The sequence below is a fragment of the Gracilinanus agilis genome, chromosome 2 (assembly GCF_016433145.1).
Source record: "Gracilinanus agilis isolate LMUSP501 chromosome 2, AgileGrace, whole genome shotgun sequence".
Classification (NCBI taxonomy): domain Eukaryota; kingdom Metazoa; phylum Chordata; class Mammalia; order Didelphimorphia; family Didelphidae; genus Gracilinanus; species Gracilinanus agilis.
In genome coordinates, this window is record NC_058131.1 from 275,307,622 (window position 1) to 275,335,116 (window position 27,495).

At 38.5% G+C, this 27,495-nt stretch overlaps 1 protein-coding gene across 1 annotated transcript in view; it reads right to left on the bottom strand.

Moving 5' to 3' along the window:
• The window catches only part of COL5A1 (collagen type V alpha 1 chain), a 229,289-nt gene that overhangs the window by 96,254 nt on the left and 105,540 nt on the right, over positions 1-27,495 (bottom strand). The window contains exons 13-25 of the mRNA XM_044659681.1: positions 25,954-26,046; positions 22,497-22,553; positions 21,482-21,535; positions 20,993-21,046; positions 18,003-18,056; positions 15,968-16,021; positions 13,382-13,435; positions 12,131-12,175; positions 8,250-8,303; positions 5,186-5,230; positions 3,283-3,336; positions 2,338-2,382; positions 1,273-1,326 (exon numbers count right to left, since the gene is read on the bottom strand). Of these exons, the coding sequence (XP_044515616.1) occupies positions 1,273-1,326; positions 2,338-2,382; positions 3,283-3,336; positions 5,186-5,230; positions 8,250-8,303; positions 12,131-12,175; positions 13,382-13,435; positions 15,968-16,021; positions 18,003-18,056; positions 20,993-21,046; positions 21,482-21,535; positions 22,497-22,553; positions 25,954-26,046 (717 nt within the window). The remainder of the gene's footprint in view (positions 1-1,272; positions 1,327-2,337; positions 2,383-3,282; positions 3,337-5,185; positions 5,231-8,249; positions 8,304-12,130; positions 12,176-13,381; positions 13,436-15,967; positions 16,022-18,002; positions 18,057-20,992; positions 21,047-21,481; positions 21,536-22,496; positions 22,554-25,953; positions 26,047-27,495) is intronic.

A 27,495-nucleotide genomic window follows, 5' to 3' on the forward strand; every position in this document is an offset into this window, starting at 1 on the left:
GACTATATTGAAATACATAAAGGTATTTTTCCTAATTCTCCATAAGAAGAATATGTACACCGAAGTACCTGCACAATACACTGGGCATATTTGTCCTCAGACATCTACATGTCTGGCCTTCTTTGGAATCAGTACCACCCAATAAAATGGTTGGTTCCAAGGAAAAAGGCAGTTTGTTTTCAAGATTGAGTTCAGCCCCTAGTTGGGGTTACGGCTCAGTCCGTGGCCCATTTTGGTGGTGGTAAAAGGGATGGGGAATGGAATAGGATCTAGCCTGTGCCCAGAACCAGTCTGAGGCTAGGGCCAGAGCTCTGTCTGTGGGCTGGAACTATGAAGCCACAGATCTAAAGGTGAAAGCTAAAGCAAAGAGCTGTTTACTAATCAAATACCAAATAATTATTAACATAATTAACCTTTTTATTTAGTTTGTCTTCTTAGAGCATTATTAAAACTATAAAATATAGTATAGCTTTAATAATTGATTAAGTTCATTATTTTTATTAAAATAGCTAAAATATTCCATATTGTAGTGAGCCATCAGGGGAACACGTGGTAGCCCTTACAGAGACAATGACCTAGTAAAAACTACCCCCGTTCTACATTGTATCCCCTCTACCACCCTCCATCCGACTACATTATTTTTTATAGCTTGCACAGCTTGACCGTGGACTAGATTTGTGAGCTTAACTGACTATTTCTAGGACATCTCTTTGGCAGTGCAGTTGTGAGCTTACAACACTATAAATTTATGCCTCTCTCTCTCACCCTTCAATGTCTGCAAACTAAAAATACACCTCTGTATTACTATTAGGACTTAGCACCCCACCCCCCTTTTTTACAGAACAGATTACTCATTGAGAATCTTTCACACCTAGCTGATTATTTCTCTCCCCCCCCCCACCATTAGTTGTTAAAGATGCCAGGGTAGGTTCCAATAATTAAATGACACACGGTAATAAATAATAGCTTTCCTACCAAGGCAATCTCCACTCTTTGATTGAAACACATTATGAAAACCGTGTCCCAAACCCAATAATTACTGTGCAATCAGGCATGATACCAAATGTGTATTTATTAACAGACTTAGAGAATGAGTCAAATGAAGCTCAGAAATGTCCATCCCTATGAATTTGTAAAATGTATCTTCTGGCTAGGGATGAGTGGGTTTCTGTGTTAGGGGGAATGGGAAGCTGGGACTTGGGAGAGTAGAAATATTCAATTCAAATGCATTTAACTCAAGAAATTCAAATTTAAAAAATTGACTTGACTTACAGGAGGTCCATCTGCGCCAGGCATTCCTGGAAGTCCAGGTTTACCTAAGGGGCCCTAGGAAAATAAGAGCAGCAAGAAATCATTCTGTGGTCAACACTCCTAATACATCTGTCTAGTGCTACATGTGAGACAATGGGAACATCTCCACCCCTTTCCCTTTCCCAAGGTGCTTTTTGAGCATCTCCATCATGACTTGGATAAGATCTGAATCAGAAAATGCTACTGAAAGATACTGATTTCCACTGAATTATCATCTTCTCAAATGGAGCCCATAAAAAGGAATTTCTATGATGTCAAGACATTAGTCTAATGAATGAAATCAAGACCCAAGCTTTTACCAAAGAGGATCCCATATGCTTTGTTCATCACAAAGATACAGAACTTTTCAGAGTAGATAGAAAGAAGATGGCCAACTTTCAGCAAGGTAAAGAAGGGGGAAGGATATGGTTTAAAAGCAATAAAACTCAATTTAGAACAAATTTACATCATAAAGAAATCCTATTAAGCAAATACCAATTTTCATTCAGGGAATTTGGCTTCTATTGACCAATGCCCTCACCCAAATGAAGTGGTCACTAAAGGAGAGTTTTCACTTCATAGGGTCTCCAAAGCACCAAGTCATGGAATCCATGTATCCACAGAATCAATTAGAAACAATCCACTGTTGGTCCCAGAAGATGTTTTATATTGAAGTGAAAATTCCCCTACCCGAGGCAGAAAGGCAAAGAATTCTATTTCTGTTACCCAGAGCTCTACTCTTCTCCCATGCCTCAACTTTTTTCCTAGCTAATATCCAAGTAAAAACATCCTGACATTTTACTGCCCTCAAAATGCTCCCTTTCAGATGGAAAACAAATGCAAATGTTATGAATTAAAGATTAACTGCAATTTTCCTCTTCCTGGCCTGAATATTGACAGATTAAATGTTTCTGTGCACAGGCAAGAACAGATGTGTAATGAGTTATGGAATGGTGTAGTGGGGAGGTAGTCAGATGGGCAAATGCATGCTGATAATGGCCATTACATTATTTTCTATTGGGAGAAGTGGGAAGCATAAGCACATACTTTTTCTCCTGGTGGACCAATTGCACCCTGAGGACCTGGAAGACCCTATAAACAGAAAATGAATGGAAGGGAAGAAGTTAGATCATTTGATTTACCCAGAACATCTGTTTAGTATGTGTATTATTTTTACTCCCTCTCTCATTGACTTCAAGTTCCATTTCTCCTAAAAATACACTAAAACCAAAAATGACAGTCTCTGCACTTTACTGTTAGCAATCTGGAGTATACTGTATCAGTTGTAACAGGCTAGGACTCCCGTAAAGAGACAAGAGTGTTTGGGACACACGGTGGTCGACAAGAGCCTTGGGATTGGGTTTAAATGGACAACTGTATATTGGGCAAACTATTCTAATGCTGACAAGGCCCACTTACATTTGTGGAGAGGATGTTCCAAGTTCCTAAAGCACCATAACTTTTATTATCTGATCTGAACCATAGGCTTGATACTTATTGTGATTTTCTTTATACAGATGAGGAAAAATCAGCTCAGAATTATTCAGTGAGTTGTCCAAAGTCACAAGGACACTTAATAGGTGGCCCAGGACCCAAAACTAAAAAAAATTTTTTTAAACTCAATTTTATTTCATTTTCAGATCTACATTCTCTCCTTCCCACAAGCTTCTCCTCATTTCTGCTGAGAAAGGAAGAAAAAAAACCCTCCTAGTTAAGCAAAATAAATTTCCACATTGGCTACCATGTCCAGTATATCTGTGTGTGTGTGCGTGTGCGTGTGCGTGTGTGAATCTGTACTCTGAGAGTATCTCCTCTCTGTTATGAGGAGGTAGTTATAGCATTTCAAACTGGGTCCTTTGGAACCAAGGCTGATCATTGTACTGACTGAAGTTCCTAAATATTTCAAAGTTCTAAAACTTTCTAAAAGCCACTCCTTGGGTTCTGGGGGCTCTGAGTCACAATAGCATCATCTCTTAGGCAGATAAGACTCACCTGAGCACCAGGATTACCCTGCTGTCCTGGGGGGCCAGGTTCACCTTGAGGACCCTGTAAAGAAGGAAATAACAAAGGTACTGAACAAAATCCAAAGTGGTATTAATAGTTGGCACCATGAAGAAACCATGATCTCCCAGCCTGAACATTGGCTCTATCTCAAACTAACAATGAAAGCAAGAGAAAAAGTTTGATCACTTGAACAGTGACAGAGAACCAGGATCTATTGGCAAAATCATGCAAAATGATCTGGTATTCAAACTAAAGGGATCTCTTACACCTAAGACAATTAGTTTGGGTGGTGAGAAATTATCCAACTTCATCCAAAAGACAAACATATAAAACTTGATATCCAGATAATTGATAATAATTGAAAAAAAATTTTAAATCATCAATTTAGGTTTAGGTAAATTTTTGGATGTCAAAAATTTTAACAGGTTGTTAAAGAAACTGTCACTCACACATGGCATTCTGTCTCCTGTGTCCATGCCTTTGAAGAAGTTGTCTACCAGGAATGGAAGGTATTCTTACTTTACTTCTACCTCTTAGAATCCTAAGTCTCCTTCAAAGCTCAGATTTTAAATACAGACACTTCCTTTATCATGCCTGTCTTCTTTTTTTTTAATACTTATTTTCTGTCTTAGAATGAATACTAAGTTTTGGTTCCAAGGCAGAAGAGCAGTAAGAGCTAGGCAATTGGAGTTAAGTGACTTGTCCAGGATGTTATAGCTAGGTAGTGTCTATGTCCAGATTTGAACCCAGGTCTCTAGGCCTGGCTCTCTATCCACTGAGCCACCCTACTGCCTCCATCATGCCTTTCTTTATCATCCTTCACATCCACCCTCCACTGCCACACTAGCGCCTCTTCTCCACTAAAATTAATTTAAATTTTATCTTGTATATATTTTGAATCTCTGTATGCAAATATATATGTTATTTCCCCTAATAGAATGCAAACTCCTGGAGGGCAGCAAGTTTCATTTTTATCTTTGTATCTCCATGCCTAATATAGTGACATTTATTAATTGGGTGTGGATTTTTTTAATTGGTTGCTATCTAGAGCCAGTTCCTGACAAGTGATTTCAGATATTTTTTTCCAACAATGGCACACTGACTTGCTCTTCCTGGCCAAAAAAAAAAAAAAAAATGTAGGTTGGAAGGACTATGGAGCTGACCAATTTCTCAAGTTGTTCTGTGCCCAACTTCAGAATACTGCCTGATAGTAGTAGGCAGGTTTGCCCAAGTAGATGTCTCCCAAACTGACTGAAATCCTAAATGGTTATATTAGGTCACAGAAAAGAATGATCAACAGGATTTTCCTTTGCTATAATCTACCACTGAGTCTTATGAAGCCTTTGAGCCTTTGAATATTAGGTCTGGCTTCCTCAGTGAATGTGGAAATGCAAATATGCAAATAACATCAAGACTTCTAGTCCAGGAATATATTCAAGGAACTTAGTGGAAGAAAAAAGTTTCAGTTGAAAATTTCCAAGTCATTCCAATGTGCCAGTATCTTTCACATAATTCCCTTCTACTCCTACATAAGATAGCAAGAGTCTACAGTAGGAAATCATTTTCCTGAGACAGCTGCCAAACAGTGGCCTAGGTATTAACCACTGTCCTCTTTGAGGGCTAAAACCTATTCTTTTAAAGTATCTGGTTTTGCTGATTCGATGTTTAAATGCTTTGGATTTTACTCTAAGAGCATGCCATGATACAGCAGATACTGGAGGGCACTGCAGGAGGAATTCTCTTAGAAATCAACTATAAAACCAGCATACATTAACTTTCCTTTATTATAGAAATAGATTCATGCCTGGCCTTAAAAGGAATGTACCCAGAAAGTAATTAGCACTTGTAATTTAGGAAAAGCAATGTGTCTAGATGCTTAACAAAGACTTACCACATTTCCCTTTGGGCCTGTTTGTCCATCCATACCGGTCACACCCTAGATAAAAATGTAAAAAAAAAGGGGGAAAAAACATGAAAAGAAAAACTCCACCCCAAGACTACAAAATCCAAAAATCAATTCATCAGATGATGTCAAGGTCTTTGGGGCTAAAGGGGAACAGCTGTGTGAATCGTGAAAGGCTTGCTTCAAAATTGCATCAGCTCAGCTTGCTCTTTGGACTCCGGCTCACCAAGGAGAGCAATGCCAACCAAACTTTCCCAGTTTCTATACCTGCTGGTGGGAAAAATTCAGGGCAACAAACTGTTCCCACTCCGGATGAGGAAGCATGCTGGGAAAAGACACCCTGAAGGAACAAGCTGGCAAAAAATAAGGGATGGAAACAACTTCTGTGGAAAATAAAAGCTTTGCACTGGTTGCAGAACCATCTGCATTCTTGCTCATGCCTGCATGAAGCAAAAGGAGCTGTTCCTTTCTTTATAAGTTGCTACTCACCAGACTTATGTGCTCTGTCCAAAGATTCCTAGCTTTTTTTCCCCCCAAGGCAATCCAGAATCACTGAATCCAGAAAGCACTAGAAGGGGACTCTCTAGTCCAACTATGGGGACTCTCTAGTCCAACCTATAGCTAAAAGGAATCTCTACTGTAATATACTTAGAAAATAATCATCCTGCTGGAAGAGTTCTGTTAAGGAAAAACCCCTACCCCCAAGAGCAGTCCATTACACTTTTGGACATCTCTAATTATTTGGAAATAATTAAATCTGACTTGTTGCAACTTCAACCCTCTAGGGCCAAACAAAAGAGGTCTAATTCCTTTTCCATACGACAGCTCTTTAAATCCTTGAAGACAACTATTGATTGTCTTCTGAATCTTCTCTTCTTGAGGATAAACACCCTCAGTTTCTCTAACCCAATAAAGGATGAAGGGATCGAAGAGATTGGTGACTGTTGCCCAGTTTTCTAGATACTGTGTCTGTCTAACCCAGGTAGGTCTGGAAGACTTGGGTAAGTGTTTTCCAAGCTTTGGTTTGCAGGTTAGTCTACAAAAACCTTTACTACCAGAGACCTTTACTCATTAAAACCTAGAAACTTAAAAACAAAACAAAATCTATCTCATACTTTTCACTGGTTTGTGTGGAGCCTGCCCCCTAGGTTGCCAACTGTTACTACATTAAGGCCAAGATGGCCAAAGTCATATGCAATTTAAAAAAAAATGGAGTTTATTTTTTCTACAAATTTACAGTTTGGGTTGGGAAAGGTGCTCTCTGTTAAGTCTGTCACTCAGCCTGCCTTTACCACTATGGTTTGCTGGAGTGGAATCTGATTTTATTACAGGATATGTAGCTGGAAAGCCCCATAGAGGTCATCTTATACAAACCTCTCATCTTATAGCTAATGAAACTAGGCTCACAGGGCCAAATTCAAGTTTGCCCAGATAGAAAAGAACAGGGCAGAAATTCATTCCACTGATTTCAAATCCAGAGCTCTTTCTACTGCAACAGTGATTCTCAAAAGATATGCCAACGTACATTAGAGTTTTGGCTTCGTTCAGTCATTTTTCAGTTGTGTTCTACTCTTCATGATCCCATTTGGAGATTTCTAGGCAAGGATACTGAAACAGTTTTCCATTTCCTTCTCCAGCTCATTTTACAGATAAGGCAAACTGAGGCAAACAGTTAAGTGACTTGCTCAAGGTCATGTAGCTAAGAAGTGTCTGAAGGTGGATTTGAACTCAGGGAGATAAAGTCTTCCTGATTCAAGATCTAGCACTCTAGTCTCCTAGTTTTGGCTAGGTGTGCTGCAAATGGGACACAGATTAAACTTGTGATTATGGGTGCATGTGTGAGTATCCCATGTAATGTGTCATCATTCCCCCTAGTAAAAAGTGAATAAATAATAATGGTGATGATGATGATGATACCTCACAGTGACCAAAAGTACTTTGAGAACTATGACTCTATAACATACTTGCTTCTAATTATTAGAATGGACACAGAGTTACCCTTATTTGGGCCATTTACCAACTGCTCAGTACACTCAGTACAAAACATAGCGTGTTTTGAAGAGCACAACTCAAATGGAAGAAAGTAGGGAGTAACTCCAACTCCCAGTAGTGGCTGGGAATCTCCTCAGGAACATCCCAGCCTGGCAGGATGTTCTCTAAAAGCCATGAAGAAAATAGTGAATCCAGCCACCAACAGACTCTAACTTGAAGGTGTGATAGAGTTCTTCTTTTGAATCAACAGCAGGGAATAAAAGATCCACAAAATGAATGATCTGGGGCCTTGGAAAGCACGTTAGTGTTACTTCATGGACAAACACAACTCTGAGTGAAGAGGTGAGTTATAGAGAAAAGCACACAATAGTGAAGACAGGAAGCCTGGGTGTTCTCATTTTGATTCTGCCACAGTCTTAGTTGTGTGACCTTGAGTAAATAATTTTCCTCCTCTAAGACTCAGTTTCCTCCTCTGTAAATGAGGAAGTTTAATGAAGGTCCCTCTCAGCAGTATTGCATTATGCTTTATGATACTCCTAGGGGAATAGGAATATGATTCTCCTAGGGAAAGTGAGGGGTGCAGGTGATATCAGAAACCAGGAATCCTAATTCTCTGTCCTCTTTACTTTAGCCAAAAGCAATCATTTTGGGAAGAGTAGAGAGGATACCATTTTGGGGAGTAAAGTAGAAAGGACACCTAGATTCCTGCCTCTCCTCTTTTTTAACATTAGAAAATATATGCAGCTTTCAACGAAAGAGATATGAAATTTGGGGAAAAATTATAACTCTAAATCTGGGCCCTTATTTTGTAAACCTGCAGCATTTCTGATGAAAGCACAATTCCTTCCAGCTCTGAAGGTCCGGGGCCACCTCTCTCATTTGTGTACTTTAAGCTTCTGCTAATGTGTCATATTTCCTTGGAGCAGGTGTTCACAGTGATCGGCTCAGATTATCTGCCTGAATGGCTAAGTGGGACATTATAGCTCTGATGGGGGGGGGGGGGAGACTTGGATTTTCAAGGGCAACAATAGAGAGATGAAAAGCAGATCATGTAACTTACCGGGGGTCCAGGTGGGCCAGGGGGTCCCTTTGGTCCAAGCAAACCACGAGGTCCCTAAAATAGAGGAGGAAAAGTTCCAGGTCATGATTCCATTTATAAAAATATGGATTTAGATATCAGGATTTGAAAACTCAGCACGATAAAAACATCTTGCAGAAATGCTGGCTTGGCTGTACAGTATGTCCTTTCTGGAATACCCTCATTTCCCCCCTTTCTTATTGAAATCTTACCCTTCTTTCAAAGTCTAGATTAAGTTCTGCCTCCTGAAACCTCTAAGGGCATCATCACTCATTGATCTCTCTCTTTTCTGAACTCCTTGGCAGTGATTTTCTCTAAAATACAGTCTAGCATATGCAAATGATGTCCCAAAAGTCTTAAGGCAGTTTAAAGGTTTAAAAATACCTTTAATAACTTAAATATTTTTACTTTGGGAATATGTATACATATATAGTTATCCTTTCCACATAACAACTTTCCCCATTGTGGTTCTGATATATCATGGGGTCAGCATAAGAAATTAAATGGGAATTTCGGGGGAGTATTGCAGAAGTTGTGGTTGGCACACAAAGGCTAGCAGATGACACAGAAAAAGTATAGAAACTCAGAAATGCAAACTTAACCCAAAATTTACAAAGTTCTGTAAATACCTCATAAAAGAAGAAGGAAAAACTCAGACTTCTTCTCTGGTATGAAGGGAGGGCCAAAAAATCTTATAGGGATTTTCCAGATCACAGGGGGGTACCACAACCCTAATCCTTGCAATGTGGAAGGGATAACTTTGTGTGTGTGTGTGTATACAAATACATATAATACATACATATGCATACACACATATAAAAGGTATCCCAAAAGTCTTACTTCATGGACACAGAACTCTGAATGAAGAAGTGAATTGTAAAAGAAAAGACACAGAAGTATAGACAGGAAATCTGAAGATTTAAGCTACTAAACTGTTTAATATTTAATATAACTAAATGAATAACTAAATAGAAATGTGTATGTATGTAGAAATAGAAGAATGGGAGAGAGACAGAAAATGGAAACAGAGTCAAAGACGGAGAAAGACAGAAATGGAAGGAAGGGGAGAGGGCATCCAGCAGCTGCTCCACTGTCTAGGTCTTTGTATCTCCAAATAGAATGTAAGCTACTTGAGAGAAGGGCCCCAGGGATGCTTTCCCCACATTTCCCCTGGCAACTTGCAGAGTGACAAGTACACAGTAAGAACTCAACAAATATGCTCAGATTGAAAATATAATTGGCCTGGTGATAAAAGAAGCGCTATCTCAGGCTATATATGAATTCTGGAAACATTTTTAACTGGCTCATTTCATTCTCAGGAGGGAATCAGACCCAGAATAAACTTCCTCATGTGCCAAACAACTTTACCAAGAAAATTCATTGTCATTTCACAAAGTAAAGTGTGTAATACATATTTTAGAGGAGTCATCAAATATAATGGTGAAAACTGGATTCGCATCCATCATACTTAGTGTTAAGTCTTACAGATCACCTTTCTCCTGCCTTCAATTTCAGGTTTAAAAGTCAGCTTACTTTGATGTGCTCTGAGAGCATGAGAGCTTGCCCTAAAACTGAATCATTTGGTGCTGTTGCTCTGAACTAGGCTGCTATATTTTGAAGGCCTGTGTTTCTGTGGTAGAGGCTCACCTAGTCGCCCTCCAACCAGCTTGGCATGTTCTTAGCTCTACATCCTATTTGAGAATTCAAAGTCACCGTCAGGCCTGGTACATGGCACATTTACTAAATGTCTGTCGAAAGGAATATCATATTTTTTTGCAGAGAAACAATGTGGTAGAATGGTTAGTGCTGACCTATTAAAAACGAGGAAGACCAATCTTTGGATGTGTGACCAGAGGTCAGTTACTTAGCCCCTCTGTGCTCTAAGCAATTTTCTATGACTATAAGTTGCCAAGAGGTTGACCTACATTGGTAAAGGGACTTTCTTCCCCTGGGAGTTTCTCTCTTCCAAAGAACCACAGATCTAACCTCTGTAAAACTAAGTACAGGTGTCTTTTAACTAACTAGGTATGTTCCATCCTACTTCTTTGTTCCCCTTGTCCATTCCTCCCTATACCTTTCCCTCTTTCACAAAGGCCAATAGAAATGACTGGCTCTTTATCCAGATAGTTCTATGCTCCCTCCCCTATCCTCCTTGGCTGTGAATGGAACTTCCTTGACATGCCTGATATTTTGGGGGAAAGGACAAGAAGAGAATAGATAAGGAAGATTCTTTAAGTATAGAAGAACATTTGAAAAAAATCAGGATCATTCTTTCAGGTTCTTATAGGGAGGAAGAGAATAAAAATCCACCAAGGGAAACATCATCCAATTATGCTACACTTCACAGTAAGCCTCTGGCTAAGCTGTTTCTCATTAGGGGTTTCTAGAAGGAGACTATGGCTCTTGGATCCAGACACGCTGCCTGATACTTTATATGGCTCACAATGTATCAGGGGTTCTTAGGGCTGGTGTCTTCTGAATGTATTTCTGAATCATCATTATGGAGAATTGTATAAAGTTACAGGCAGGAGAAAGATAGCTGAAACCAAACTTTCCAGGCAGAAGATTATGCCACAAAACTTTGGGAAAAAAGCTTGGGCTGGCTGTGTGTTAAAAAAAGGGTTTTAATTGGTATGGGTTCAGCTTTTCATTTCACCTTCCTTTCTGTAATTCAGGGACAGAGGCTGTGACAATGGTTTAGACTAACACCCACGAGGGCAATTTAAAAGATGGCACCAATATGTTGTCAAAGGCCCTAGCTGCCACTTTGAAGAAGGCTCCATCCTGGTCACACATGCATTTTGGGCATTTATTGGGTGAGAGTCCAGGGACATGGATTACTAGCCAATTAAAATTTGATAGAAACTGCCTAGGTCGGATAGAAAAGAAACCCTTTCCTTGTTTATTATTGTCATCTAAACGCTTCCTTCGTTATTGTAATACCTGGCCCTGTAAATGTTTTAAGAAGTTAATAACCCAGAAGTTATTGCTTAGACATGTGTTAAAGAGATAGCTATGTTGATGAATTCTTCATAGAAGTTAATAGGACAATCTAGGGTATAATTTAGCCCCAATGAATCCATAAACGTCAGCCCCATGTTCTATAAAGTGTTTGCAACATTTCTCATCAATTAATGTCCCCATACACATACTGCCAAGCTGGCATTTACAACTAAAAAGGGACATTTTAAAAGCACCAGTATGTGAAAAGTAATTAATGCCCCTTTCATTACCAACAAAATCTGCTTTGGCCCAAATACAGCAGCCTAAGTGAAAAGATCATAAGATCATCTGGTTGCTCAGGTCACAGGCATGCTGCCAGGGAACTTTGCCTTTAGCAAAGGCTTATTAGCAGAAAAAAGTGACAAGCTCAGATTGGTTGGTCACCACCGCTACTGTGAACCTTGAAATTCAAAGGCCCCAGTCTTATTCCAAAAGGCCAGGTGTCTTCTACTTATTCCTTTATAATAACCATACTGTGGTGCATCAGAAATATACCATTTTTCTCCCAGAGAAGTCTCTGCATTTGTGTTTGTTTCTTTGGGCATCTTAACAAAGTTTTTTTTTGTATTCTAAGTTCCTAGATGGTAAACTCCTTAAGAGCTTGTGTGTGTGTGTGTGTGTGTGTGTGTGTGTGTGTGTGTGTGTATGTGTGTGTGTGGTGTGTGTGCATCTTGATTTTATCTTTGAATCCTCAGCAACAAACAGAGTACACTGTGTACAGTTAGGACTCAATAAATACTTGCTGTATTGAAAAACAAAAGATTTATGGTTATAATCAGACTAAACACAGTAGCACCCAAATGCAAGGCCATATTCACAGTGCTGAGTTACTGATTTCCTGTGGGGATTAATGGACTTACAGGCTCTCCAGGTAGACCTCTGGGTCCGACCTCTCCATCATCACCCTAGAGGGGAAGAAAAACAAGCAGGTTTGAGAAACACCACCCAGCTTCCTTCTCACTAAATATTAATCATGCAGAAAATCGGTTTCCCTGGAGCAATCAGAGGGCGATCATGCATAAGGAAGATTTTTCTCAGCCTAGAGAAGTACACGGCACATTTGCCAAATTTACTGGCCCTTAGAAATGCTCTAGCAATCCCCTACACTTCATTGTCCCAGATAACAGGAGTTAGCTGGATGTACTACGGGTGAAACTAGAGGCACGTAGGGCTCAGGCAGCCACAGCAGCTCACAGACCACAGGCTCCAGTGAGGAGGAAATTAGACAGAGAAGTCAACTGAGCCCAATAGATTGGGTTACCTTTATGAATCTCAGACATTAGATGGAGAGAGGAACCATGAGATCATCCAGCCTAACCCTAGGAAGCCACAAGAATTCCCACAAGGCTTAAGAGAAACCAATCCAAAATAAATCTAGATTGGGTTTTTCCAACCACATCATGCAGAAAATGACTTCATTGTTTCAGTAGACTCAAGAATTGCTTCTCATTGCTCCTCTCCCTCTTTAAGGCTAATTGTCTTTTAGGTTCACCTAGTGCAGCATCTACTGAAGAAAGGAGGTCTGTGGAGATCACACACACTATTCATAAACTTTACAACCACTATTTGGGTTCTGTTTTGCTTGACCAAAGAAAAGTTATTTTATATCCTCTTTTAACCCTTACTCCTTGGAAATCCTTTTGCTTCTCCATTCTGAATTCCCTCCAACGCCTAATTCAGATGAGATCACAGCAGGCACGAAGCCCATAAGTCCTTCTGTTGAAATCTTTTGGTCCCAGTACTACTAGGGGCCCCCGTCTAAAAGTCAGGCTGTACTGTTCCTTAGGTTTGGGCCTCAGCCAATCTTAAACAGCTAGTGGGGAAAGTGCCTTTTGGACACAGTGCATTAGCCAAAATGATAAAGTGAGTGGCGCATGCTTGACATTCCCTCTCATTTGAAAGATCCCCTTTGCCTGCTTCTCACCATCAGCTCCCTTGGTTCCCTCACAGTTTCCTTCCCTCTATTTCCAATCTGATCTGTCTTACACATTCTGCCTTAAGTAACAGTCAATTGCACATCTATTTGGTAATTCATCTTCAATTTTCTTCCCCAGGCTCACTGGGGGGGAGTGATGGGGTAGATGCAGTCGGGGATAAATCAGACAACTTACTCTTTCACCATCATCTCCTGGAGGACCTGGGGGGCCTGAAGGACCAGGATCACCCTGGAAAGGTAAGATCAGAGTCAGATAAGCCTTGTTGAGTTCTACCAAGAAAATCAATACATTTTTGCTCAGTTCCCTTGGGCATTATGTTTAGTTTCTCTCCACTTCCTACACTTCAAATCCAAAGCCCTCTGCAAACATTTTTACTGGTTTGCATAATGCTTTCAGAGTTCAGCCACCCCAGATGACTGGGAGAATTACTAGATGGAAAGATTCACTGCCTGAGTGAACATGTTAAGTCTTGAAAGTGGGAGCGTTTGCTAGATGGGCTATACACTTTAGGACATGCAACAGTTCACAATATGCATGCATGAAATCTCATGGAAATTCAATCTAAGTCTGACAAAAAATGATATGTGAGTTCCCTCCACACACAGGCAGAGAGATGAGATGAAAGTTGACACTCCTGTCTATAGTCAAATAGTATAGCCCTTATCAGGAAGAGCAGTCCTCAAAACTGGTCCACAACATGAATGGTTCACTGGTCCTGACTTCCCAATAGATTAGGCTAGGAGTTTTAAAAAAAGCAACTAACTAAGAATTATAATTATAAAAACAGTTCTCTATATTGACATTGTATCTGTGATAACATAAATAAGACATATCAATAAATATCTTTTTCTAAAAAATAATTAAGACTGTAGGATGTTAGACTTGCAAGATGAGATCATCTGTCTGGTCACTGTAATTAAGGAAAATGAGACCCTGAGAGAAGTGACTTGCCAAAGGTTACACAGCTAATTAGTGGCAGAGCTAGGACTACAAACCATGACTTTTATTCAAGTCTAATATTTATTCCCTTTTGTAAAGGGTTCATAGATTTAAAGTTGGAATAAGACCTCAGATGGCTGTCTAGATCCTTCATTTTACACATGAAAAAAGTTACACAACTAGCAGTTCCTCTAAACCCAAACTGAGTCCTCATTCCATTATACCATACAATCTCATGACCCTGTGAGGACTTGTGCCAGTAGCATCAGCTTTACAAAGTATTGATTCTAAGAAGGAAGGTAAGTTTCTTTTTAAACTACATCAGTATATAATACAAATATCTAAACTTAGAGACCCAAATAAGTACTGCCCTCCAAATTACAGTGGCTCTCTTGCCCTCAGGAACCTCCACCAGAGGAATTAACTTTAGTCGGTTTATAGAACAGGTAAGTTACCAACCTCATCACACATGGTAACACTTTGGTTCTAAAGTGGCATCTGTCCTCCTTGGGTACCAATTGAGTCATCAGATTTACCTCTAAATGACTTGGCTCTTTCTCAAAGTCAAACCTACCCTCTAAGCATGAGATGTGACAACTATTGAGGACCCTGAAAGAATATGCCACAGACCTTCTTCAAGATGTTTTCTCATTCATAACAAAGAACTCCGGAGAAAGAATTGATAAACAGAACCAAACAAATCATAAGTTTTATATATATATATATTTATCTTTTTTGGCAAATGATGCCTTCTCTAGTGCAGGGAGGGGAGGGAGATACCTGAGAATTTTAATGTAACTAAAAAATAAATAAATTTAAATTTAAAAAATTGAACAAAGAAGGACTCAGTGGTGTGAGAAAGGATGGAAAAGAAAGAGAAAAATTTTCAGGATAAAATCTAAATGTTTAAAATACAATTTCCAAAGCTGTTCTCTGATCACTCTTTCCTTCTGACAATTCAAACAACTGAGTAGCTAGCTAGTCTTTAGGTAGCTACAGAGTCCAGAGATTAGATACTAATTTTATTTGTGAATATGAACTTGGAAAACAAGTTCCCAGGTTTTCTTTTTTTCAAAGGCTTTTATGGCTCCCTCCAATGCGTCAGCCACCAAGTCATCATTTGGAACTTTCCAAAATCCCTCTTCTGTGGTTTTGGTTTTGTTTTATTCCTCTCCCTCCTTTGTAGGCTTAAACAGTTGCCTTTTGGATTATCTCGAGATATCATTAAAACATTGAAGGAAATTTCTAAAATAAGAGCTTTTTCTTTCTCTCTTTAATTCAGTTTCAAAATGATTTGGCTTGGCTTAACTATGAACTACAGGTAAAAAAATCTATTATTAATAGGAATAATTATCGTTAATATAACTCTTTAAAGTTTGCAAAGTGCATTACAAAGTTCAATAACCCTGTGATGTAGGTGCCATTATTATCTTCATTTATTTTGAGTGTGGTTAGAGAAATTGCTGCCTTTCCAATAATAAAGAAGCCACTAAGATTTCTTTCATTTCATCTTCTTTTTGCCATTTCTAACTTCTCTAAATCCTCCTTCATAATTCTAAGAATCCAGAAACATTCTACAAGGTTCAAAGTATGTCCTTCTTCGTGTTGTTTAGTTATGCCCTTACAGCCTTGGGCCATCATTCCTGTTCATGAACAAAGCTTCCTACCACCTTCCACTTGGAGACACTGAGACATTCCTAGGGAATGTTCGTGATTTGCTAAGGTTCACTAAGGGATTTTTGTGTTAGCTAATTTAGGCTAATAGTAATTGTATTTTCTTCTTCTTCTTTTTTTTTTAGTGATTGCATTTTCAATACTTACCCTATGTCCCTTCTCTCCGGGCAAACCAGCCAACCCATCAAAACCACGGTCACCCTATAAGGAAAAGAAAAAAAAAATCAGCCCAAATTCTCCATCACCTGAATACCTCTCTCTCCTTCACTCCCTAGGCATTATTGGGACATCACCCCTTTACTTTAGGCAGTATACAGAGCTATAAGCAATGCTTCAGTGCAAGGATATGTGGCCTATTAATACTAGAATGGGAAGTTACCTACCTAAGTCATTCTTCCCTACTTTCCTCATGGAACTATAATGCCTCCCAAGCTGATATGGGGAAAAGCTGACATCTTTCAAGACTAAAAGCATTCTTCATCTGGGGAAATCTTGGTAGATCATCTAATCTAGCAGTTTTCAAATTGTGGCCCATAGCTACCTTGAGGAACCTAAGAACCTTTCAGGGGGTCTGTTACCTGAAAATTAAAATATTCTTTTTTCAAGCCACATATCTATTTGTGGCTGGTTTTTCTTCTTATACTTCAATCAATAAAGCATATAACAGATTGAATGCAAAAACAGATATAAAAATCCGGCCATCAGTGAGATATTAAAGAAATTTACAAAAATATGTAAACCAATGCCATTCTCATTCATTTTTGTTTTGGTTTGGAAAATATATTCTTTGGGAGATATTATCTTTAAAATATGATATGTATTTTAACACATAATGAATTTATTAAATTCTTTGGGGTCTTTAATTTTTAAGAATATAAAGGGGTTGGGTTTTAAGACCAAAAAGTTGAGGGAATCACTGATCTAATTCATGGGCTTCTTTTTAAACATGGAAAAAATTAGGTGTTAGGTGACTTGCTTAAGTCATCCATTAAGTGAGCACCAAAGATGAGAATAAAATTCAGATTTACTTCTGAATTCTCAAAGCACTGCCGTTCTCAAGATACCACACTGCCTCTTGGAGTTTTGGGACAGGGCTCAGTATGTGCTTGGTAAAAATTGAGAAAGAAGTGAAATGTGAAATATCATAATCCCTTGGAGCTAGGTTCATTTCAATATTCTACATTATCATCTCATTCCATCCCTAAACCCCCTATCAGCTTAGGACTTTATAAGAGGTTCTCTGGAGTTGATCCATTTGGGTCAGACACTCCTTCCTTAAAAGGATTTGCGATATCACTTTCTACATGAGGCTTTTTTTTTAATCAACCCACTTATTAGTATTCTCCATCTTATAATTACTTTGTCTTGCTTGAATGTATTTTTATATTTTTATCTATTTACTTGGCACACTACCCACATACTTTAGCAGAATGTAAACTCCTTGAAAGCAAGGAATATACTTGGAGGGGAAGAGAGGTTTTGGACTCTCAGTCTAACAAAATATCTTGTATGTAATACAGTGTAGATAGTCTTTCAATACTATCCTTCAATACAACATATAATACTTATATATATATATATAGGTTTATATGGTATATATCACCCATCAGTATATATACACGATATACTTCTATAGGTATATACACACATCTATCTTATAGACACAAACACATACACACATACATATATATATATATTTATACATACATTTGCATATGAATATTCTTCCCTTACAATATACAAGAGATCAGATGCCTCATGATCTGAGGAGAACACATGATGTTTCCCTTGGCATATTACATTTTGTCCTCTGTGGTGATATACTGAGAATTTCCAAGAATCTTTAAGTAAAGCTAAGGCATTTTCTAGGCTCTGACTTTTCTCATGGCTGTTTTAGAGAAATTTTCATCTGTACATTCATGTGTGTGTTTTTCTCAGTTGAGATTGCAACCCCCTCATGCTCACCACCCACGTGGAAAGAAAGCAGACTTGTCCTTTTGAATAATAATGCCAACTGTTCCTTTTTGTCATGGCATGCACCCAACAGATCATGCGCCTTCTCTTCTATATCCAATGGAGTCATGTGGGTGGATAGAACTCTCTTCTTCTATGCCAGAGTACTATGTAAGATGCTCCCACAAGATCAAATACCAAGCAAGAATGATTAAGTAGAGAGACCTACCTTGGGTCCAGTTTGTCCAGGCATTCCCCTAGCACCATCACTTCCAGCTCGTCCCTGAAATAGAAGAGAAGTCAAACACAAGAGGAAGGACAGCCCCTCTAAGACATTTGATAAGCAACTTGTAATTAATTTCTGAGGAGGTGAAATAAAAAGGCTCACATAGAACTTGTAGCATGACTGAATTCCAGTGGAGGGAGAAGAGGGTTAGGAACTATGATATATAATTTCTAACTCTTGATATGAGTTCTGACCTCTTCTACATATGCAAGGTATGAATTTAAGTGGCTCGGTTTCCTCTTAAAAGGAACTAGTAATTATTTGTCTATTCATTGGAATACTAAAAAGACCAGATGGCTGGCACACACACACACACACACACACACGTACAAAAACAGTTTACAAAAAAAAAATATAAATGTGAGGGATTATTACTTTTCTGTTGTGAAAAATCATCATTAGCTCTCTCTTAGCAATATTGTTACAGGGGGAGTTTCAAATCACAGAACATAGAAATTTTTAGTTGAAATGAATTTTAGTTTAACTTTTATAATATAGCTGAGGAACTCAAGGCCCAGAAAAGTAAAGTTATATATTCAAAATCATACAGCTTGTTGGTGCCAGGGCCAAGATCAAAACTTACTTCTTCTGACTTCCAGTTAAGTTTTCTTTTCACTTACCATTCAACCACTCTCAAATCAATTATTTCTCACTATTATAACATTTGAAGTCTAAAAAACCTGGCTTGGATTTCCATTGAATCCCATTTGACTAATAATAATCATAATATATATTGCATGTTAAGGCTTGTAGAACTCTTTATATATCATATAATTTTATCTAACTTATGGCATTAATATAACAAAAATAGAGAAACTTCATAGGGTATGTTATCTTATTGACTTTATAAATGTACCCACCCAAGAGGTGATTCAATCCATTGCTTAGCAATTGACTTAGAAATGCTGTCATTCTGCCTTTTTGACCTGGACACTGATTAAACCAGCCTGTGCTAAATTTTGACTATTCCAAGAAAAAGATCAGCCCAAATGATAGATACAGTCAGAATGTGGTCCAATAGAGCATAGAGAGCTAATTTAATAGAGGAAATGATGAGGGAATCGTTGGTTGGCTTTCAAAGTATTCATTTTGCTATATTTACCAAGGAAAAAGAATTATGTTAACCTATGTATTTTTTTAATTAAGCAGAAGTTACTCAGACATGATATCTAGCCAATGGAAGATTTGAATTCCTATTGCTTTACTCCTCATCTCCTTCCTTTGGTTCCTCATCCCCCCGCCCCACTCTACACACAAGAAATAAGACAACAGGAAGGCAGCATTTCCAAGAAAAAGGCAGGAGTTGGTTCTTTGTACTTGTCCCATTAAAGGTTACAAGGACATTCAAAGATGAAAAAGTTACTATTTTCAAAAGGTGACAGTCATGGTTCAAATTCGAGATTTGCTTCTTAGCAAACACAGAACCAAATCAGGTGAAATATTGGGTTTTCTCCTTTTTAAGCACTTGTAGGAATCAAGGCCAATTAGTCACAAATATTCACTCAATTTCACAGCGTGATGCTGCTACTGAAAAATTTTCAGATGTCTTTTGTAAACTATAATGACATAACCATTTTTTATAAGTCTCATTGCCAGAGAGATCCTATCAGCATCCTTAAAGAACAGGTTACAAACTATCCTTTCTTCCATGATGCTGAGAGGAAAAAATATTCCCTTAGAATTCATGTATCATTGTCGTTTCTCTGATTTAAAAAAAAAAAAAAACAACAACAAAACTTTACAGAAACCACCATAGGGCATGATCATATAGTCTATATATTTTCTCTCCCCTTACTACTTTTTGAACTCTGTAGTGAGAAGACTGTCCATATCTGGTAAATTTAGAGAGAAAAATTTGCATACAGTAAAACATGCAGTATCAGAATTTGTTTCTACTCTTCAGTTTTAGGAGAAACTTGCAAGTGATTAGGAAAAAAATCTATCCAAGATTTCATTGAAAAGCAAAAATTTCCAAAGGATGCTGTGTTATAAGGGAGTGAGTTGGTTAGGCCTAGCCTCCTACATCTTTTATAAGTATCATCCCATTATGTAAATTCACCCCAAGGCCCAGTAAGGTCTTCAGTTATTAAAAGAAAATTGAATCAAATTCAGGATATTCTACATGTTATGAGGAATAAATGAACCATTGTATGTAAAATGTCTTGTAAAATCTTAAAGCGCTGTATAAATATCATTTGTTGTTATTATTATTATTTTGCTTATTTAGGCAGGAAATCATATCAATTCATTCAAGAGATTTTATAATGAGATTTGAAATAAATAGATTTTCCGATTACTTTTGCATTAATAAGAAATTCCAATTAACCTGAAAAGAACACCTTCATTATTCTGGATAACTGAGGGCTACTAGTGTATATGGAATTAATATTTTAATTTCCATATACATGGTCCATTCAGCAGCCTTAATTTATGAACTAAATAGAAAATGAAACATTTTCTATTCAATCTACTGCAATTGAATTCAAATTGCAAATTCTCAGCCTCAGGAAAAGAGAAGCAGCCTGGGATACCGAGACAATCTTTTACTGTTCTCCCAAACTGGGTCTGGTACTAGGAACAGAAGTTTGCCCTAAGAACCCAGAGCTTTCTAAAGGCCTGACCCTTATAATACCCATGTGGCAGAGATGGGCAGGACTTGCTACCTCCCAGGAAAACCTTCCAAAAAGTAGTAGGAAAGGCTTTTTGCACACATTAGCAGGAATTGCAAAGAAATATCTCATCTGGAATAAGACAAACAGAAAAAAGGATATGGTTTTCTGAGGTTCTTACATGGGTGGGCTTCACCATATGTGACAGCACTGGCTTTAACTCAGTTTAGGTTTAGCTTCCTGAGGAATAAGTGGTTCTCCATTACAGTGAGTCATTGCTTCTATAATTGGTATCAGATATCAAGTGAACTTGGAAACACTTACCCGTCTCCCTGGCTTTCCTGCTGGTCCAGGGGGCCCTTGGACACCACGAGGGCCCTATCACAAATAGAGGAGGGCAGAAAATGAGAGTCAAAAAAATATACAATATCTTCAGGGATAATAGAGGGCTACTCATGACCACAGCCTATGACAAACACGGGGAGATGTTTTACTGTTTAATCTCTCAGCCTATAAACAAATGGACAGGGCAGGGACCTAGTAAAGGGATCTGTTCTACAGAGGACTGAGAAACAGAAGGATGAGAAACAAAATGTATAAAACATGTAAACATGTTTAAAACTGCTTGTTCTATCTCCAGATGTCAAAGTTATTTTTGATAAACTTCCAGTTCTGTATAAGGCAACCACAGTGTTATCTAATTTCCCCAAAGAGAAGCAACTAATGGGTCATGTCACTATTTCAGCAGTTGTAGCGTTCGGCATCCTAGAGGCAGCCTCTTACAAAAAAATAAAGGGTTATTTTCATACGTACCTGAGGTCCCATATCTCCCGTCTCTCCCTTTAAACCACCACTCCCAGGAGGACCCTAAGGAAACACATTCCAGTTATGCTCCAGCGGCAAAGACAGGAGGGAAACAATATCAAGAAATGCTTTGATAAGGGGAAGGATGGTGGAAAGAACAGCAAAAATCTGCTACACAGAGGCGGGGTCCATTTTATTACATTATATGCAGTCAGAGCACTGGGTCATGAAAGTAGAAACTAATCCTTCTGACTAATGTTCCTGATAGAATTCAGGAGGACAGGATTGCCCGTGAGGTTCTTTGTACCAAATCACAGAATCGTGAAATAGCTCTCTCTGTCTCTTTCCTTCCTCCTTTTTCCTGAGGAAGGTTAGAAAGGGAATTGATGCTTCTGGTAGAGTTTGAACTAAGTGACCTCTTCCAGAAGTAAGATTCCATGATCCTAGGATCTCACCCTCTGCTGCTCAGTGGTTCACTCTTGCCCTGACCAAATCCTGCTAAGTACTATTAATTAATGTAACCTTTCCAAAAGGCATTTGCTATTTTTAAAGGCAGGGAGAGGAAAAGGAATCCATTTCATCTTATCTCCCTACCCTCTCCCCTACTTCCTACTACCCACTACTCAAATATTCTTACAATCAGAGGCTTAGGAAGAAATATTTTCCCCTTCCACCATACCTCTATATCTCAAGATGATCCACTTCTACTATGATTTTTCTGGGCTACCTCACATCATACTGACTTTTCAGAAACATGGAGCAACTTGTAGATCCTCCCCCATATCAGAAGAATACTCAGCCCCTGATCCCATTCAAAAGATAGTGATTAAGTATGGCACCTCTAAAATATTGGTAATCTCATATATAAAATACTGAATGAGATACAATTCCTGGTTCATAGTTGGCTCCTACTACATTACCATTATCGTAGTTAAGCTCAATGCTCCATGAAAAAACCCATTTCACACATTTCATAAACCTACTGCAAATCCCAATGACAATGTCAGCCTTATTAGCAACTTACCACAGGACCTGGTCTCCCAGTAAGACCCATTGGGCCTGCTGGCCCCCTTAGTGCTAACTGCAAGAGAAAGAAGAAAAGGCTGTCAGATATTCCTGGTGGCATACAGTTAATTGGGCTTGGAAAAGCATCTGGTGGAGAAGATGCTTAGAAATATAGTAGGTTTCTCCAAATTCCCTTCCAAAGGTCACTTTCATTTGAGGAAGAGCAGCCTCTAAAGACAGGGCCTTTTGATAATATCTGTACAATCTATATCATATTACCTGCCTCCTTGGGGGAGGGAAGAGAAGTGGGAGGGAAAGGGAGAACATGGATTGCAAAATATCAGAAAATACTGAAAAATTATATTGATGTAATCTGGAAAAAATTTTAAATGTATTACTATAAAAATTTTAAATTAAAAACAATAAAATAAAGTCAGGGCTTTGCAAAAGGGGAAACTTTTAGATCTTTTTCTTACTTTGAGGCACTGGTAGGGCCAGCTCTAGGAAATACTGGGCAGTAGAATCTAGCTAAACTAGATAGCTAGTTTACTACCTCCCCCTCCCCACACATCTTGTTCTCTTCTGCTCAAGGTATTTCCTGTGCCTTGAATACCTTCCTTCCCCCTCTGCTTGTCAAATCTTACTCTTCAAATCCCAAATCCAACATCAGCTTTTCCACAAAGCCTTCCCCGATTCTCTTAGTTATTATTGAATAATCTTTCCTCTGGGACTCCACAGAGACTTACGGTTTTTAACATCCTAACTCTCATCTATTACCTTACTGGTGTATGTTATAGTTATTTGTGCTAGGGTGTCTTATTCTGCTACCAAACTGTCAGTTCTATAAAGATAAGGACCAAGTTTTAGCTGAACTTTGGAAATGCTTCCATACTGTGCACATAGCAGGCATTTAAAAATATTACCAGTTTTCAAAATTCCCAATCTCCTACTTTTTATCCATATTCTTTGACTCTTTTCCACTTCAAATAGTGCTTAGCATCTTCCTATTCCTTTCCATAATCCCCTTGTCAAAAATCTGCTCTCTAGGACAGCTCTAATCTCTGTCACTTATGCCTCAGCCTTAAGGTCAGTATAATGCCAGCTTTCCCAGGGTGATTTATATTTGAAGGTAATTCTCCTTTGGGGGAATGCAAGCCTTTCTCTCCTGATTAAAGAGATTCCAGGATTTAAGCAAAAGATAGAAGAGAGAGACAGAGATAGAGAGAAACAGAAAGAGACAGAGAGAGAAGAACAGAGAGATGGAGAGACAGAAAGAAAAATAGAAATGAAGGTAGGAACAGGGAAAAAGGGTGAGAGAAAGAGAGATAGACAGGCAGACAGACAGACAGAGAAAGAGAGACAGAGAGAGTTTCTAAAACCATATCATGTTTACTCACAACCAATGTGTAAGAATACTCTGGAGTATGTGGTGTAGTGGCAAGAATACTAGATTTAGAGTAAAAAAAAGTTTGGAATTCTAGTTCTCCTTCTTCCCTACCTGTGTGTGACCCTCAGTAAGTCACTTCCTCTCTTCATTTTTTATCTTCCCTATTCTATAATAAAGAGGTTAGAATAGATATCTCTGTGGTCTAAAAAGCACTAACTCTATGATCTTATAAATCTGTATCATTTCTGGGAAGGTTACCTTTATTAGAGATCTTTAATATCTTGCCATTAGTCACTCCTTCAACTTTCCTACTGCTTGGTCCTGAATTTGAGCTTCCTAACTCAGCCTAATGAGCACTAACTTCTCAAACTACCTCCAGGAGATACATATAACCTGTCTCACCTGGGTACTCATCCATCATTCTCCCCAGGATGCCATTTCCATTTATAAGGAAAGTTTTTGCTTTCTATTATGTATTTATTTTTAACTAGCCCTATAAGCACATCACTAATTCTTCTTAAACTTTAAAAAAATACGCAGATTAAAAATCAATATAAGTAGCACCAAGTCCATAAATCCCTTCCTAGGTAATGGAAGCTGCCATGCAGTATTTTACATCACTTGGACAATTTGTTCCATAGCAACCACTTGATACTTAAAATGTCCTGTAATTATCCATGCGCTCCAATAATTAACATCTACTTGGGGCTGCACTCAGAGCACCATAAATATTGCACAAACACTGGATTATTTAGAGCCTTCTTTATGATGTCCCATTAAGGGAGCTGCTCTGAAGGATCACCCACCCGGGCAGCATTTGCTCTTATCACGAGCAATCAGCAATCTGGAGATACATCAATTAAAAATGCAATTAGCTAATTGAGTGAAGCAATGGAAAACAAGAGTAATAAGAGAAGAAAAATCTCCTTTCTGGACTCCAGTTCTACTCGTGAATTTAGTCGGCATGAGGATGGTAGCTTTTGATGGCAGGACATCTCTTTCTCTCCCTTCTCTTACCCTGTACTGATATGAGACAAAGCTATGTAAACAGTCATGGTCTCAATACTATTTGAGTTGGCAGAATTAATTTTTTGCCCCAACTCCTCTCACTCATTTCTCCTTCTGCTGCCCCCTCAGGCATTTTCTCCTCTCAGTTAGCCCCTTCCCTGCCCCTTCAGACAAATAATGTCCAGAATTCTACTCAATGTCCAGAAAGACCAGCTCTCAGGAATGGCTGTAACCCTCATCCACACTGAGGTGTATATATACATGACTAATAGTATTTTAGCAAGTTACCTCTTCTAACATGACTAGAATTTTAACAAGGTTCAAATTTTTAAGGGGAAAGATCTAGAATGGCTGTGATATAATGGAAAAGACAATTTGATCTGAAGCTAGAGGACGGGAAAGGGGAAATGGAAGAAGCATGTATTGAGTGCTTATTCTATGCCATACACTGTGCTAAGTGCTTTATACATATTATCTCATTTAGTCCTCACAACCACCCCAGAAGATAAGTGCTATTATTATTGATCCCATTTAATAGCTGAGGCTAAATGAGGCAGGTGGAAATTCAGTGACGTGCCCAAAGTCATACAACTAGTAAGTGTCTAAGGTTGGATTTGAGCTCAGTCAGTGTCTTCCTGACTCCAGATCTGGTGTTCTATTTATGATGTCTCCTAGCTGCTCATAGGAGCTGGGTTCAAATTCCTACTCTTCTGTTTACTACTTATTGACCCTGAGCAACTTTACCTCTATACCTCAGTATCCTCATCTATAAAATGAGAAGATTAGATGAGACAGCCTCTGTGGTCCCTTCTACATCCTTCTAAATCGATATTCCTGGGGTGGATTCTGAGGCAATAGCAAGTAAATAGGAAGTTTTCCCAATCATAAACTGAAGTATTCAACTTGTTCCTGACTTTTAAGTGAAGATGATGAAGGTCAGGAATGGAGATGAGAATTTAATTAAAGAAACCCAAGCTGATTTCACTCCTTGTCTTAAGATGGAAAATTATTGCTCCTAAGAAATCCAACCCAACTGGACCCCACACTTCCCAATAGCAACATATGCCAAAATCATACGTACCCTGGCCTGCTGTAGAATGGCTTGGGCTTGTGACTCCTGGGCTGAGACGAGTGGTCCTTTTGAACCTGCATCACCTCCCCCTCCAAATCGGAACTGTGGAGCAAAAAGGAGAGAGGTGACTGGGGTGGGATTGTGAGACAGGGAGAACCTAAGAAGCAGGAAATGTTTCAGTAAACTTTGCCCCAAGGTATGGGAAGTACATCTTATCCCATCCCTACCCAGACAAGCTTCAGAGCCTATAAGAAATGGACAAGTTGGTCAAAAGGAGCTATATTTCATTCAAATTCTTTGGGAGAATCACCGATTATCTTGGTTCAGATTTCTACTATAGGGTCCTCATACCTAGAAGTGTGCTCACTTCCAGCACCCATTTGGATAAACTCTGCCAACAGCCCAAGGCTACACTCCGCCTTTATTCTCCAGCATTCTAGTGCTTCACTGAGAAGAATATTCTGCTCATAGGGTACTATTTTTTTTCAAGGAGAATCAAAACTGTCAGAAGATTATTATGCCATTTATGCCAAAATGCAAATCCAGTCACTGAGTGATGCACCTTAGTTCTCAACGGAGAGAAGAAAGCTCTCAGTTCTTCTCTTTCAAGAATGAGAAGCGGTCATTCTATTTTATTAATAAACTTTGTCCCCACTTCTATTTCAGTCCACTATCATACATAATGGGTTAAATTTGTTTCTGGTATTATTTAGAAATGAGAATTAAAAACATTCCCAGAAAAGCGGGGGGGGGGGGACATTCAGGCCTCCTTCCTTCCCTCCAAATCCCTTGGCTGGCCTTGCAACCCACTTAAAAATTTATTTTTGGATATCTTTTGTGTTGTTTTGTTTTTTATAACACCAGAATTTCTTCCAGCATCCCTCTGTTAATCCCTCCCAGAGAGCCATCCCATGTAACAAAGAATATTTTTAAGGAAAAAAGAAAAGAAAAAGTAAAAAAAAAGAGTAAAACCAATCAATATATAAAAAAGTTAGAAAATCTGTTTAGGTTTTATACCTGTGGACCTCCATCTTAGAAAAAGAAATAGGGTTTGGGGTGTTAATTCATATCTCTTTATTGGGGTCATGCTCTTTCTTTGGAATTTTGTAACATTCACTTTTGATTTTTTGGTGGTTGTTTCTGTTTACATTGTTGTAGTCATTGTGTATATTGTTTTAATTGGCTCTGTTTACTTAACTGCATTAAATCATATAAATCTTTCCATTTTTCTCTACGCTTATTATATTTGTCATTGCTTCCATCACAGTAAAATTCCACTACATTCATGTGCTAAAAGTTGTTTAACCATTCCCCAATCAAAAGTTTTCTATTTTTTGTTTCTAATTCTTTGCCACTACAAAAAGTGCTACTAAATTTTTTATATATATGCTTTCTTCTTATTAATGATCTCCTTAGGGTAAAAGCTCAGTAGTGGTAACTCTGGGTCAATAGGTATGGACATTTTAGTCATAAATTATTTACATGCTTCCAAAATGATTTTTAAAATGTTTGTGCTGATTCATAGCTTTGCCAACAACACATTAGTGTGCC